The sequence below is a fragment of the Xenia sp. Carnegie-2017 genome, unplaced genomic scaffold (assembly GCF_021976095.1).
Source record: "Xenia sp. Carnegie-2017 unplaced genomic scaffold, XeniaSp_v1 HiC_scaffold_25, whole genome shotgun sequence".
Taxonomy (NCBI): Eukaryota; Metazoa; Cnidaria; class Anthozoa; order Malacalcyonacea; family Xeniidae; genus Xenia; species Xenia sp. Carnegie-2017.
This window is the reverse complement of record NW_025813488.1, coordinates 4,309,716-4,326,506: the sequence shown is the minus strand read 5'-3', so window position 1 is coordinate 4,326,506 and position 16,791 is coordinate 4,309,716. Positions and strand designations below refer to the sequence as shown.

At 34.0% G+C, this 16,791-nt stretch overlaps 2 protein-coding genes across 2 annotated transcripts; one reads left to right on the top strand and one right to left on the bottom strand.

The window, feature by feature from the left end:
* Positions 1-107: 107 nt before the first annotated feature.
* Positions 108-7,650, top strand: LOC124453764 (phosphatidylinositol 3,4,5-trisphosphate 3-phosphatase and dual-specificity protein phosphatase PTEN-like). Its single transcript, XM_047004619.1, has 10 exons — positions 108-441; positions 1,273-1,357; positions 1,447-1,491; positions 1,859-1,902; positions 2,165-2,295; positions 2,649-2,898; positions 3,383-3,432; positions 3,712-3,828; positions 4,040-4,243; positions 7,010-7,650. Exons 1-10 carry the CDS (start codon positions 363-365, stop codon positions 7,277-7,279), a joined length of 1,275 nt encoding a protein of 424 aa, XP_046860575.1. The 5' UTR covers positions 108-362; the 3' UTR covers positions 7,280-7,650.
* A 999-nt stretch (positions 7,651-8,649) lies between these two features.
* LOC124452969 lies at positions 8,650-16,593 on the bottom strand. Its single transcript, XM_047003637.1, has 14 exons — positions 16,206-16,593; positions 15,836-16,102; positions 15,298-15,746; positions 14,805-15,207; positions 13,415-14,663; positions 12,742-13,150; positions 12,368-12,641; positions 11,939-12,117; positions 11,350-11,740; positions 10,776-11,057; positions 10,269-10,445; positions 10,070-10,138; positions 9,119-9,357; positions 8,650-8,983 (listed from the first exon to the last, which is right to left on the bottom strand). Exons 1-14 carry the CDS (start codon positions 16,573-16,575, stop codon positions 8,864-8,866), a joined length of 4,878 nt encoding a protein of 1,625 aa, XP_046859593.1. The 5' UTR covers positions 16,576-16,593; the 3' UTR covers positions 8,650-8,863.
* Between the last annotated feature and the right edge of the window lie 198 nt (positions 16,594-16,791).

Sequence of the window (16,791 nt, the reverse complement as noted above, 5' to 3'; positions counted from 1 at the left end):
TCTTTGTTTGTAGAACTGTATTTCCACATCAGCCTTCTAGTTGGTTCATAAATTTTTTGTTTCATTTTAAACGAACTTTACCATATAAGGCAAACGGAAGTTCATCTGTTCATACCACAACTTCTACTTTCTTCTGGTTACAAAATGGAGTCTGTTTGATTAAGGTTTATATGAGTTGCTCGCTTAATTTACCAAGATAATCGGTAGTTTTCTCTTTTCTTCTTCTTCGATTTCATGAGCAGCTACTGGCTGGAACTACTAATACAAATATTTTTGGTGATAAACAATTTTCATTGTATGGCGAAGCTATCGAGAAATTGAGGAGATTGGATTGAAGACGTCGTGTCAGTGGTATCAATTTCATGATGGATTTTTTAAAAAGAAAAGTCAGTAAACAAAAACGAAGATACAAAGAAGATGGCTTTGATTTGGATCTATCTTGTATCCTTATGTCTGTCTATGCGACGTTTTCAAAGCATTTGCAGTCCTATGAATGTAGTACATGTTCTTGTGTTTTTAGGTATTTGAATTGAAATTTCGATTTAATAAGATATCTTACTTCCGTATTCTTAGTAAAAACAAACTGTCTTTTAAAATAGAGATGCGTGTCTACAGGTGTTATGCATTTCATTTCAAGCAATTCCTTTATATGCTTGTCTTGTTTGTACTGTTTTGGGGTTTTTTTTTGTGGAATATTTTCATGGTTCTGATTTCAAGTACGGACTAATAAATTGTCGTGTTAAATCTTGTCACCTGCTATTAAAATACGATACCTGATGTACTTTGTCATAATTTCGTGATTATTAAATAGTCTGGTGCAAATGGTTAATAAGTCTTTAGTAATCACGTCGTTTTACAACTTTAAAGTAATTGTTGTAATATTGGCTAATATATTAATTGTGTACTTAAACATTTGTTGCGGTTTATGATGATGTGTTTTTGTATGTTTTATGCTTTATTGTCGATAAATTTTGCTATAATGAGCATTAAATTTAGCAAGAGGGGCTTTTGTTTCTGGATATAACACTTTAGTATGAACAATATTTTGAATATTTTCAAATGTTTATGAGTATAAGGTGAAACAATTTTATAATTCACTATAGCTATAGTATAGGGAAGTCAAATACGTTGGTTTCTTTTAGATGAAATTGAAAGGAGGTCAAGTACATTCATTTCTTATCTTCCATCTACACTTTGATGTTCAATATACAGAAGGATAATTATAATAACAAAACATTGATTTGTTTTTATATTTCTGAACTCTTCAAAAAGATATTAAACCTAACATTGTGGCCATGGGTTTTCCATCAGATAAGATAGAAGGAGTTTACAGAAATCATATTGATGAAATATTAAGGTAGCTTACTGATCTTTATGTCGGCATTTTAATATTATTTCTCAAATTAAATTCATTATATGATTACATAAAATATATTTTATTTACAGGTTCTTGGAAGCAAAGCACAAGGATCATTACAAAATTTACAATCTGTATGTTTTTTTTTATTTCAGTCAATTTAACCCTTGACATATTTTGAAGCCTTGAGATAATCTTGATTCAAGTGATCACCTAAGGCATATTTAACTTGTCACATTTAAAAAAAAATGTGTTTATCTACGTACATGGTTCTTCAAGTTGCCATGGAGATTGAATGACTTGTTTCTAAGACATTGCATTTTATTGGAACATTTTATTTTTTAGAAATTAAACATATTTTTTTCTTTTTGGATGCTTAAATATTTCAACTTACAAGGAAACATACATAGCAATAGTTAACTAGCCAATGATGTGCTGTGCGTTTAATTGAATATGACATATCTTCTTTAATCGCCTTAACATCTAGCTTGTTTGATCTAGGTGTTCTGAAAAAAAATATGATGAGGGAAAGTTTAATAATAGAGGTATTACAGCTTATTATATTTCTATAAAATGGCAAAAAGGAAATGTTTTGCAATAGGAATTTGTGAGCAATTGAGTTCACCATTGTTGTTAATGACCTAGAGATTTTTTGAGATTTTTATGTCTTGTGTAACGCAGAATTTGGGGCAAAACATTACCATTGTAACAATATTTTATTTGCACATCACCGACTGCTGAGTAAACTGTTCAATTAACTCAAAGTATTTCTAACACACTTCTTGATTTTGCTAATGCATTATGTAGTTGCACGTTATCGATTTCCTGACCATAATGCTCCTCCTTTTCAACTGATGAAACCATATTGTGAAGATATGGATGAATTTCTTAATGCTGATGAAAAAAATGTTGCCATTGTCCATTGCAAAGCAGGAAAGGTAGGTGATGCTATATAGTACAGGGCACAACAAAGTACCTGCCCAAAAGGCTCACCTTTGATTTTGGAAACATATTTTGCTTGTTTTACGCATTTCCTGATAATTTTATTTTTTAATAAAGTGAACTGGGAGAAGCTTTACTCTCAAAATACTATAATTTCTATATTGGGGCAATAAATTTTGCTTCTTTTTTTGTTTACTTCTTTTCTGTGCTCCATGTAATCCAAAGTTTATTTCATGTATTATTTATATGTTTGAATATTTCATTTCAAGTCTCAATATCATAGTTCAGTACACATTCTAGCAACATGGTGGTCATTTTAACTGAATATATGTTAATTTTCCATTACAAGGGTCGTACAGGTGTTATGATATGTGCATATCTCCTCCATAAGGCTTACTTTGATTCCTGTGTTCAAGCCATGCAATATTATGGTGATGCTCGAACATCCAATGGAAAAGGTGTTACGATACCAAGTCAAAAAAGATATATTCATTATTATAGTCATCTTCTTAAACATGAACTTATATATAAACCAACAACGTTGCTAATTACAAACTTTATTATGGAAACCATTCCCAACATTAGCAACGGAACTTGTGGTAAGTTTTGTTAAATGTAAAATGTTTAGTTGTCATGACAAAATATCCTTCACAATACCAATTCACTCAAGTCAGTGTTTGATAAAATCACTAAGGATTGTCATCTGAATTAACTCAATAAGTTAACTCAAATATTTCCACATTATATCTTTTTGCCTTTTGTACATATCATATTTTCGTGCATATCACCCTTTAGGACATATCACCTTTAAGTACTATATTTAGAATTACTATTTATTACCATTCTCTATAGCTAGCCGTTCTCCTACGCCTTCAAAATCATGCTTTTGTGTTCCTTGCTTTAATTGTCCATTTCTTGGATAAATAAGAAAAATCGAAATCTTTACATTGTTTGAGACAGTCTGGTCATGCTATATATCCTATGATCTTATGTCATCTTCTTTAGCCAAAACTCTTTCTAATTTTTTGTACTTTTTCTTTTCATTGATAAACTTTTTAATTGAGATCGTTGTTTATTTTTCAGCTCCACTCTTTCATGTATTGCAGACAGACGTAAAGATATTTTCTTCAAAATCACCAGAGGTAAATATATAAATTGTTGAAAAAAGACTTAAGTTTGTAATTTGTTGAGGGCTTGGGGGGGATTGACATAATTGAAACTGGATAACGTTTGAATAAGCTCTGAAATGAGTATGAAATTTTGTTATTGACCCTATCGTTATTGCTATAAAAGATTATCTTAACTATCTCGAAGCAACTACGAAGAATTTTCTCAGTCTTCATGTAATGAAATTCTTCGCAAATGACGAGCAACAAGTTACTAACTTACGAAAAATGTTTATGATTTTGTGTTTTATAGAATCCGACCAAAGGTTCAAAAATATAGTTTTTAAATTACCACAACCTTTACCCGTCTGTGGAGACATTAAAGTCCAATTTTTTTGCAAAGACAGAAAGTTTGGTATGAAGGTAAGATCACCTTACTATGCTAAATTTCATTATTTTTTTATTGTAATGCTTGCTTCTGAAAATGCTGAAAATGTTGCTTGGAGAACTGTCTATCAAATATTCAAAAATGATAACAGAATGACGAGAATCTTTTTGAAAATCTTGAAGCAGCTACCTCATTGCGTCATGATTTAGTTAATTGCGTCCAATCAAGTCTAATTTTTCATTTTAGGACTTGATGTTTCAGTTTTGGTTCAATACTTTTTTTGTGTCTGGTCTTACTCCTCAACCAAGTGAAGGCGAAGCATCCATGACCACTCATCATGACAAAAACGAAAACGAAATAGAACCGACGTCTTGGTTTGAATTACACAAAGAAGATTTAGATAAAGCAAATAAAGATAAGAAAAATAAAATCTACTCACCTGACTTTAAGGTAAGGTATTTTTCATGTCTTTTGTAATTTTCTTTATGAATGATATCAAAAGCATTGGAATATAATTGGAATAACGACAGTAATACAACGACTACAAAGACATCTTATGAAAGATGTAAAATTGTTCATGTGAAGTCTCATTGTGAATAGTAGTTATGACTAAACGTATATGACAAATGTCACTTTCTCGTTGATCGCTATTATGATTATGGCTTTATTTTTTTAAAAAATGGCGTTGGATGAAATATCTTTGTCTTTTTACACTTTGCCTGAGTTTGATAGAGAGAGAAATTGAGAGAAATAATGTCAGAGAAATGATCTTTTTATTATTAAAGCCAAAATCTTTCTTCATTTCATTTTGAAAGATGTCTTTACCTTCATTTCCAATCAACGTCATTCTCAACACGTGAAACATCTAACATTTTTTGGAAAAGGAAGTGTAGTTTATAATTTATAATTTCATTAAATTGAATGTGTTTGTGGAAATTCCTTGTTTGTTCTTTTTGAGCGTGGTTGCGTTTATCACCTACGCAGTGGATTGAATATATGTCTAGTCTCAATTTAACCTGTCATTTGATCTATTCAATAATAAAACCATAATTTCTAATTAGCAGCAATTTTAAAAAACACTTGAGAAAAACGACGATTTTTTTGAGAGCAAACATGTTTCGACATTATCAGAATGCCATCTTCAGTGCAGAATGATTAGTGTTAAGTAATATGATACATAATATGATATGAGTAAATTAATTAGTATTAAGTATTAATAACTATAACGTAAGTTCTAAAATAAGTATTAAAATTTATAACAAAGTATTATTATAAAGTAAATATAGTGTTGTAGTGGTGAACTTGGATATTTAAATCGGGATTAGTTTTATTAATGTGTAGAGCTTCCTTGATTTTGAGTGAGAAAGTGGATTGATCAGTGTCGATGATTTTAAAACAGGAAGGTGAGAATTTGTTTTACATGAAGGAGGCTTGAAGATGTTTGTAGATAGTGGAGTTTTTGTCTGTGTATGTTCCTTTATCCTGGTAGATATGGCGAGAAGTTTCACCAATGTAAGGAATTACATCCCGCACATGAAAATTGATAAACTACCATAGATTTGAAACTTCCCGAACCCGAACTTTCCAAATCTATGGTAGTTTATCAATTTTCATGTGCGGATGTAATTCCCGTTACATTGTGAAACTTCTCATCTACCAGGATAAAGGAACATACTCACACAGACAAAACTCTATCTACAAACATCTTCAAGCCTCTCCTTCATGTAAAACAAATTCTCACCTTCCTGTTTTAAAATCATCGACACTGATCAATCCACTTTCTCACTCAATCAAGGAAGCTCTACACAATAATTTAATATCCATTCACACACACTATATTTACTTTATAATAATACTTTTGTTATAAATTCTTAATACTTATTTTAGAACTTACGTTATAGTTATTAATACTTAATACTCATTGTAATTAATTTACTCATATCATATTATGTATCATATTACTTAACACTAATCATTCTGCACTGAAGATGGCATTCTGATAATGTCGAAACATGTTTGCTCTCAAAAAAATCGTCGTTTTTCTCAAGTGTTTTCAATAATAAAAATAACATTGTGCTGAACTTAGCACCAAGAAAAATATTGTAAATTGATTGTTTTTCAGTTCTTTCCATCGACTATGATACAATGTAGTTACCACTCTCTCTCTCTCTCTGTCTCTCAGGTGAAGGTGTTCTTTAAAATCCCCGATTTGATTGGCTGCGAGACGCCTCCATACCAAGAGGAAAGAAGAATTTCCGATGATGGAGAGAGTTGCGGGAGTTTCAGGCGTAAATCCTATGATCTTGCCTTACTTTTTGATGGCGAAGAGCAGTCTAATAACAACTACAGCGGAAGCGATAATTTGTCTGATACGGACTCGGAGGACGAGAGTGTTCGTAACACAAATGTGTTGTGTGGCAACAAAAATTATAAGCAAACATATGTCTAACAACTGACATACTTTTTTATCCATTTATCCACGAATAGCGTTTTTTATCGTTCATGTAGCAATTTGGTGCATTTTCAACGTGGCTTATAGGATATTGTTTCATCTTTCTTTTTCATTTTCATGATATTTTCATACTGCGTATTTATGACTGTACTGATTGTTAATGTATTCTGATCATCCCAAAGCAACGATGGATAAATGCACCAAAATATAGTATTTTGAATTGTTTTTTTCTGTACTAGTTTAACAACAAAACCAGAAGGTAATAAATTGTGTCAATTCCTCATTAATTATGTAACACATACGACACTGATGTATTTTGCACTTACCTCATAATGCCATGGCCAAGTTGTTTTACATTCATGTATTCGTAATCTAGAAAGATACTGTTATAACCAACTTCATGAAGTTAAATTGTAAAAATTTGTATAATATGTATTTATCCAAGAACTTTGAAAACTGTAATTTCTAATGCGCTTATTTATCTACTTCTATATTTGTACTTTTTTTATTCAAAATAAACACGAACAATCATGTGAATATCGACTTTTCATCTCACCGCACACTGCTAAGGTTGAATACTTTGTAGACGTGGCATGTTTAAGAGTGTAGCAACAAAAATGGTTATGATGACAAACAAGTAAAATTAAGGAAAGTTAATATGAACAACGAATATAATAATCTTAATTCCAAATGCTATGTGTGTGTACAACTTTTTTAGTAGAAATGTTTGATATAAATGATAGAAATTTTTATTATCGTTGCAGCTGAAAGTTTACTTTATTGTACCTGGGAACGAGAAGTCTCCAAACTCTAGTGATGATCATGATGTTACCAATGGTCTCCATCCACCCGTAGCTCTAACTCCAACATTTCTTCCAAGAGAGAGATGTTCGCCCTCTGCCTTACCTAAAAATTTTATTACTCCCTCCATTTCGAGTGCCAGTATTGACTCCATCGCAGGAAAAAGTTGTGCAGAAGACATGTCGGACACAGATTCGGATTCCGAATGGAATCGCGATTGTAGGAAGAAGTGATTTTATTTTTACACCAGTGTTGTGAATGTATTATTATCTAATGCACATACTCAATATATGGAGATTGTAAAAATTTCAAAGTTAGTTTAGTGCATGTATGATGTATTGCCATCACCGCTTTATATGTTCGCCATTGCTTCGTATTGAGCATTGTTAGGTTTTTAACTAGTAACTGTTTGAAATGAAGTGTTGGGATTTAATCTGTATTGGTAAATACGATATTTGGGAAATGGCCTAAACTTCATTGTAAGTTGCCCAAAGTTAGCTCTTACTCGTAGATACTGGCTGAAATTATATCTCGCGGAGATCGTCTGTTGTGTAGTTAGGCGATTTTTTATCATTTTTTTGATTAAATATGTGGCCTCTCTTAATTAACCTTTTATAATTAAGTTTGAAAAATGATAAAATCTTCCTGATTTACTCACTAGCAATTCCTCTTAAAAACTGTATGGTGGTGTTTATGTATGGTGGTGTATGTGTATGGTGGTGTGTATGTATGGTGGTGTGTATGTATGGTGGTGTTTATGTATGGTGGTGTTTATGTATGGTGGTGTTTATGTATGGTGGTGTGTATGTATGGTGGTGTGTCTTTATGGTGGTGTTTATGTATGGTGGTGTTTATGTATGGTGGTGTATATGTATTTTGGTGTATATGTATGGTGGTGTTTATCTATGGTGGTGTATATGTATGGTGGTGTTTATCTATGGTGGTGTTTATCTATGGTGGTGTTTATCTATGGTGGTGTTTATGTATGGTGGTGTTTATCTATGGTGGTGTTTATGTATGGTGGTGTTTATGTATGGTGGTGTTTATCTATGGTGGTGTTTATGTATGGTGGTGTTTATCTATGGTGGTGTTTATCTATGGTGGTGTATATGTATGGTGGTGTTTATCTATGGTGGTGTTTATGTATGGTGGTGTTTATCTATGGTGGTGTTTATCTATGGTGGTGTTTATGTATGGTAGTGTTTATGTATGGTGGTGTTTATCTATGGTGGTGTATATGTATGGTAGTGTTTATGTATGGTGGTGTATATGTATGGTGGTGTTTATGTATGGTGGTGTATATGTATGGTGGTGTTTATGTATGGTGGTGTATATGTATGGTGGTGTTTATGTATGGTGGTGTTTATGTATGGTGGTGTATATGTATTTTGGTATTTGTGTGTGGTGGTGTTCATTTATGAGGATATTAATTTAAGGTGGTGTTAACGTATAGTGATTTTATTGGATGTTGGTGTGTATGTGTTGTGGTATGTATGTATACTGGTGTTAAGTCTTAATATTGATGTACGGTGTAGTGCTGTTTATGTATGTTGGTGTTTGTGTTGTGATGTTAGTGGTTGTGCGTCCGTAGTTAAAAGACATGTTAAAAATTTCGAGTTTAATATAAAGAACTGACCAAGAGAAATTTGACCGAACTCTTTATACATGTTGAGATGATATTGACAATCTAAATAACCTAGTCAAGTTCAAGAATTTTATGATATGACACAAGTAAAGTTTGTGCAAATAGCAATCTTGGCCTCTTCAGAAATATCATAAACAAAAGTGTATAATGGAGCAATGATGCTTCTCAATTTCTAGTTGTCGCAAAACATTTGCGTATCTTTGATCAGTTTTAACTTCGACATTACAATTTCTGCTCTAATTCCAGCTTTTTCCAAAGTGATTTCACTATTTCCAAATATGTCATGAAACATCTGTAAACAAAAACATTTTTACAATTTAAATGTAGAATGAAAAACTTCTTGAAACGAATATAAGCAAAACATAATCATCCCTAAAGTTACTTCGAAACAAAGTTTTACACAGACATACTGCCTTTTTTTACTTACCGCAGATATTTCACGAATGGAGTGCAACGTGTTGAGAATTTTTCGAGCGCCTCTTTTTGGAGTGTCGGTTCCTAGAAACATACCCTCGAATGCCCGAAAAAGATTGGAGAGAAATCTGTCAACACCTTGTCCACCTAATCTGCGAATTCTCTCTTCCATTATGGCAACCCATTCTTGAATAGCCATTTTGTTTTGATCCTCTTGGTCTGATTCACAGTTTTTTTTCCATTTATTTACTCCTGTGTAGTCAAATGAGGATCATGGTCATTGAGTTCTATAAGACCTTACAGAACTCAATGATCATGGTAAAGGTGATGAAAATAGCACGAGCTGATGCGGGTTTTCAGGCTTTCGCGCTGCGGGCAACCCGAATTGAGGTGGATTGGTTGTTAATCCGTTATATTTTCCAAAGGCTGTGTTTCTGTCCTTTAGTTTTGTACGAAGCGAAAAAGTAAATTGTTTGGCGTATATGTTCAATTTATGTTGAGAATTGTCATTGAACTACAATTCGAGGTCAAAAACTTCAATATGTTGTGTTGCTATCTGATGTATTTCAACGTTTTCTGATAGTTAAGATAATTTTAAAATCGTCTTCAATGCTTGACTTTTGACAGGCTGATCAAATACATGGACAAACCGAGTTTTCTTACCATCTTTCAAGAAAGAAAATGATATCAGCTTTTGAAAAGGTATAGTGAAATAGAAAAATATTAAAATTAAATTTCCAAGTTTCCCTCTGTCTACTGTTCGGTAAAAAATGTGCATCTTTATAAACAGCGGCCATGTTTTTGTACTGCTTTACTGCATTGGTAAATTTGTTGGGGGAATACAGTAGCAGTAAAATTGATTTTGCTCGAGGATTTGAGGATGGTGATTAATAATGAATATGTAAAAGTTTTGGGAGATAATGATTATAATTTATCATGAGATCAAAGCTTTCAAATTGCGTACCTGAGCCCACGTTACGTATGTTCATTTCTATATCAGACAATCGATCTTGCATTTCTGGAATATCCATAACTATAAAAATGATTATAGATTCACTGCAGCTTTAGGTTATCATGCATTCTTCATTACATAGCTCTGGAAATGATATCATTGTTGATATTATACTATGTTCATGTACAACTTTATAAGTTGTTTTAAGTACCTTGTTTTTCAAGATCATTAATAGTTATGTTTAATCCTAACTGGAGTTCCGTAAGCCGTTTGTTAAATTTCCCTTTGCCATCTTTAAAGGATTGAAACATTTTGTTCACAGTTTCCATCATGTCTTTACAAATTTCCACCAACTGACGATAGACTCTGCATTTTCCTTTCCTTGATGCTGTTGTATCAGGAAAAAATTATAAAAACTTTTGTTCAGTTAGAGTAACAATATCCCGTTTACCATCGTAGTACATTGGTAACTCGTGCACTTGGGAACAGGACTTACTCGTTACAGTTGAGTGGGATTGTATGAGTGGGATTTATGCATCTATAGTTTACTGATTTTAAGACATTTCATTGAAATGAGACAACATGGAATATTAACATCTTTGCAGTTAGCGCGTTAGCTGTGTTAGGCAAATAATCATAACGTGCATTAGCTAATTTAATTACTATTAAATTCAAATAAAAACTATCATCATTTTAAAATCTACGGCAACATGCCTACCGGGTATTTGCCACTTTTTCTTTAGCGGACTGCGAGGAACAGCGGCACGTTGTTGCAATAATGACAGCACGTGTGTTTTAAAGTTGTTTCGAATCGACCAGAATGGTTTCATTTCTTCATCGTTGTTCAAGTTTGCATCATCTCTCCTCCATCTAGCGTACGTCACTTCCCGTGAATTTGTTGGTAAATCAACTTTCTCTTCATAAAGAGGCATACCAAACAGGTTTCCACTTCTTTGATCGCCACTTTTCGTTTTCTCTGCCACTGTGTGCTTTGAGTTTACTAGGTACGAAAAATGTACTTTTTACCCAAATGGCTGATTGGTGTAGTGCTGTTGAAATTAGGCACTCATATAAAAAGTAACTGGGCATTAGTGTGAACAGGGAATTAATGTAAACAAAGCATTTTGGACGAATACTTGTTGCTAAACTGTTAGAGTTTATTGAATGCAATTTGGGTTTTTTTATATGTGAAAGGTAGTGGAGTATTCTTTTTTCCCCTAGAAGTACGTTTATTATGTTGAAAACAACAATCAGTCATTTTCATTCGATGAAGATAAGTTATTGTCACACACCTTCGTTTTTGCTTTTATCTCGAAGCATATATTGAGTTATATGATTGGCCATTTTACTCGCGAGCTCTTTATTCAAACATCCATAATATGGAAGACTTTTTGTCACGTGTTCATTGGCAAACGTTGCATTGATATTTAAAGTTAAGCAACTTGTTGCCAGTGTTTTTAATGTCGTGTGAAAGCAGACACTGTTAATATCAACAAGTTTCTCTAGTCCATATCTTTTGATTGTGTTAGAGGCTTGAAGTCTCAACACGGAGTCTTGATTAACAAGATTCAAGGCCCGTTGTGCTGCTTCCAAAATTGCTTCCGTCTTGCCCTTCGTGTATTCTGATTTCCAAACCACTTTCTCTCTCTCGATTTTCTTTTCTTTGTCCACATACACTCGTCTCTGTTATGAATGACAGGACAATGTACAATTCCTGTTGCTTGTGTATAGAAAAAGTCGCTGACTACGACTTGTGCCGTTCAATAATTTCATGGCTTCTGTTCGAAATCAATTCTCAAGCAATAAAAACACTTTATAGATAGCAAGAAATCGCTATAGTTAAGATACCTTTTGCTTTAACTCGCAACATCAATTACTTACTGCAATCTCCTGAAGTTTTTCAGCGGAAAATTTTTTCATAATCCGACAAGCGTGATTCTTAGCTTTACAAATAGGATTTTTGCCATGCCAGCAACATGGTTTCCACGTGGGACATTTAACGCAATTACCAAAAACATCATGATCACAACAATTGATCCAGGATGGACAACCAATGCAGGCTAAATAAAGTTACCATACATGTTTATGAATTGGTAGATTATAATGACTCATTTCGTTTATTCAGTTTAATTAAGATATTGCTGGAAAATTGACCTTCTATAGTCTGAAGGCATTATGAAGAATGCATATTGATAAAACCTTTTGCGTTGTTTGAAAGGAGCCTTTGGTTTTATGCTGTTGAAGGTTATCGTTTACCGATTCATTAATAAGGTTATAAAAATTAGAATCATTTTAAATTGAAGAACTTACTTTTTGTGCATTTTTTCTCAACGCAAGTCTTGTTGTATCGTTCCTCGGCTATAAACAGTTGTTTGTTGTCATTCTCCACATCATTTTCCCCTTCGTCTAACAGGAAAATTTGCTCGTGTTCGTCTTCTAGGGCTTTCTTGTGATATTCTGTCGCTTTTTCATAGTGACTTATCGCCTGTTTTATGTATTGTTCTGCCTGGTCAGCAGCTGCTGCCAACAATAAATTGACGCGTGTGGTCACGTGAGGTATAATGTCCGGTAGGCAAGCGGAGGCCTGAGTCAAAGAAATTATAGTCTCAAGTGTGAAGTATAGTTGAGAAAAAAATTTGGGAAAAGAATTTCAAATCACTACAATTCTTGACATATGAACTTACAATATATGGTCCATTCTCGGCTAGACTATCCGGAGACATGAAAGAAGTTATTGTTTTAGTTGTGCCAAAAAGACTTCCTCTTAAAGAAAACTGCGTCCCAAATTCCCCAACATCTATCTTGGTTCTTTCTGCTAGACCCATGAAATTTACAAATCCATCTAACTTGAATGTTGCCGATTTGGGTGTGATCGTAAACATCGCCCGCGGACCGAACCGTTTATGATTTTGGTCAGCACAAACTGTTATTAGCCCACCATCCAAAAGCAATGGAAACTCTGAATGAGATGTGATGCCTGTGATACGTTTTTTTCTATCGAGCTGTAATTTAACCATAAATGTACGCGATAACATTTCCATTTTACCATAGAAATCTAAGTTTTGATCTTCAGGTTTCTCTTTAGGCATGAATCTAATGCAAAAATAATAATGAACGTTTTGAAACTCGGCTACTAACGTAGCTTATAACTTCTAACTAAGCATTAGATGATTTTATTTTTGATTTGATGTTTTTGCCACCAACTTGAAAAAACCCAGAAAAAAATGGTTTAGAAATGTGACCATATAGACTATAAAAAATATTGCTGTAATTAAATGTCGAATATTCCATTGAATCTACTCTCACTGAACTTCAACTTCTGTCTAATTTTCGTTCTCGTACTTAGAATTTCCCTACCTTACAATAAGATTCTGGTGAAAACGAGAATTAAGTAACACATCCGGTAGACTTGACTTGAAATTAAGGGCATTAATAATTGTCTCCAGGGTAATATTTGTCATTTTTGCCCGGAAACTAACCATCTTCTTCTCAGACAATTTAAAAGTCACGTAGGCAGGAGCAAATATGGCGTACAGACTGCCCTGCAAACCGAACTTTAACTCCCCGGTCATTTTGAGCTCGTTCAATGTTATACCGCTGATCAATGGTGTGTCGAAGCTGAGACGGTCAAAAGTAAGAAAATTTCTAGCAAATGGATGTGACCAGACATCGTTACTGCTCATGCGTAGTCTCATACCGTTCGGTTCAAAGTTCACATATCCTCGAAAAGTGAGATTGTTATTCTCTAAATTCATTTCCGTTGCAATGGTCATATCACTGTATTTACCAATAGCGAATTCTAAAATGTTGTTGGTCAATTTTAAGTCTTTTGCCAAAATAAAGTTCCGGTCGACGTTCCCTACAAGTTTGTAGCCACGTGACGATACGAGGCCTTGAACTCGGTACCAGTTCTCCGTGCCCAGAAACTGTACTGCTGACTCACACACCACATTTAATGTGCAAACATCTGGTAGACGAAATTCTCCTACCAATGAAAGACCCTGCATGAAAGAAAGGCCATTGAACGCTGGATTAATAAACATGGATTGTGTGTTTATGGGAGATATGACTAGCATCGAATTTCTACTGTTGTCCAAAAACCTTGGTGTTGCAAACTTGCCAAAACCGAGAGCGTCGATAGCATATGTCAGCGGCAATTTATGAAACAAATAGCCTGTGATCATGCGGCGTTTGTTTAGTAAGCTGTCATAAAATACAACAATCTCTACTTGAATTACATCATTCCATGAGATGGGTTGTAAAAATCCTGTGAAATGCACTGAGCTACTTTCACCATTTTTCACCACTGTAAACATATGAACATTCTCAAGATTGATGTTTAGCATTTGGTTGTTGTCCATTATCCATCGCACGTCATCATCTATCTCCATGGTTATGCCAAATGTTGACGCAATATCTGGTGACCAAATGGCATATGCTTCACCATTGATGAGCAATTTGTTGATGTGAACGTCCGTGTGCAAAGAAATATTGAGCTTTGCCTGGCCAACTTTTGCACTTCCTGAACCATACAATGCCAATGTAGAAAAATCGTGCGGTACTTGTTGACGAAATTCCAAATTTCCTTCGTCTAGGTATATCATTCCTAGGCAAAAGAATACAATGTACCAATGCAAAAATACTGAATAGCCAATGCAGAAACCTAAGAAGTGTCGTTTCTAATTTGGATAATAAATGTGGGTTATATCTATGGCCTAAAGTCAATCCCCTGGCTACATTTCATTACCTGGTGCAATATTTAACTGACGAGTTGTAGATCCCAGGATTGTGTATAACGAAGCGTTAAGATCGTACTTCAGTTCTTTCAAGAACACGTCATTAACGTCCAAGTACCCAAGATTGGATATTTTTGGTTGTTTCGACTTTGAAAGTGTCTTAAATATTCTTGATAAATCGATTCTTGTGCTTTTAGTGGGAAAGAAAGAGACCGTATGATTAGATAGTCGTGTTATTATGTCGTGAGTTTCTTGGGAATTTTGAAAATTGAATAAAATAGGTATCGTTAATGTTATCCCTGGTGTAATATGTGAATCTAAATCTCGGTCCAACATTCCTTCACCAAATACGCTCAAACGATGTCGTTCTATATCACTGGAAGATGCAGCAAAACCAAATCCACCTTCAGCCACCTTCAATGAAGAGTATGCAGTTGCTCTTAGTCATTTCTTCACTTAAGATGATGTTTTCAAAATAATAAATTAATCGACAAAATATCAAACCTTAAACAAGTTTTTTCCTGACAACAAGTTGTTAACAAACGGGATTTTGGCTATTTCATCCTTCATCAACGACTTCAATACGGAATATCCCGAGCCTGGCGCGAAGTCCATCAGTATAGCAAATACGGGGTCTTTCCCAGGAAATTTTTCGATAAAAGTTTGACAACGTATTGGCTTCGTTTCATCTCCATATGTTATGTTACCGGATACCAGACTTACAATATTCTTTAAGTTATTGAACACGACGTAAAGTTCAGCATTTGAAACGGTCATTTCTTCAAACACTGCCATATTTATTCCAGATTTGGCAAACGCTGCATTTGTTACATAGATCGAAAAGTAATCTTGCAGTGCCAACGAGTCACCTGTACCCATAAGTGTGAAATGGTCATCGTGTTTTGAACTTTCCAAAACAACATTAATTTCCTGTTCACCATTCATCCACGTTCCTAGTAAGAAGGAATAGTTAGACAAATTGTGTCTTAAAAAATGCTCACATTATGCTCTCAGTTATATGCTCTCAGTTATATTAGCGCACCTGTTGCTTTAAACTGCCATTTTTCGTCTTTCTCTTCTTTGTTGTGATAACTAAATTGTAGCATGCCATTTCCTATGTTCATCATTCCATCAAACAATTTTATTGGTTCTTTAACGTTTGATGTAACTGTGACGCGATTATTTTCGTCCACTTTATGTGCGAAGCGCCCACTTGTTTTCGATAGTTCTTTAAAGCCTTTCGGCAGCTTTGGAAGTTTTCCTGTGGGTACCAGGTTCTGTAGTAATCTCTCTAAGTTGTTTTTCTTGTCTAGGAGGAGCAGACGTGTTTGTAATTTTCTTTCATAAATTTTAGAGCGTTTGTACCGTAATAGACACTCGTTTACAAAAACTTAAATATAATATCATCTCACCTTGTATTGTAGTATCCTTATAACCCAATTTTTCTACGACGTCATTTGGAGTTTTCCCTCTGTAAACATGATCATCATCTTTTCCATTTGAATCACTAGTACTGTCACCATTAGATCCAACACGAAGAAGACTGTTCACGACATCAACTTTATTTACGTTAAAATAATCTTCATATTGTTTTTCTTTGTCTTTGTGGTTTTCCATTTTGCTTACATCGTATTTCATTTGATTCGTAATTTTTTTTTGTTTTTTCTTGGTTTCATCGTCCATCTTCTTATCACCCATCATATCCAATAATTTCTTATCGTTATTGATCCAATCTGTTCCTAAAGTTACCGCCTCTTCTTCACTTTCATCGTCTTTGCTCATGCTCAGTTGCTCCACTTTTCTCTGTATCAACTTGTTTTTAGCGGAATTTTTATCATTATTATGATCACCATGTGACTCGTTTTCATCCTCTTCCCTCTCCTGTAAACCTGGGTCTTCCTTTGTTTGTGACTCGGAAACATGTGAACTCGACTCTTTGAGTTGTTTATGTTTATTTGACTGGATGATATTTGCATCTTGTTACTGTCAGAAAAGTTG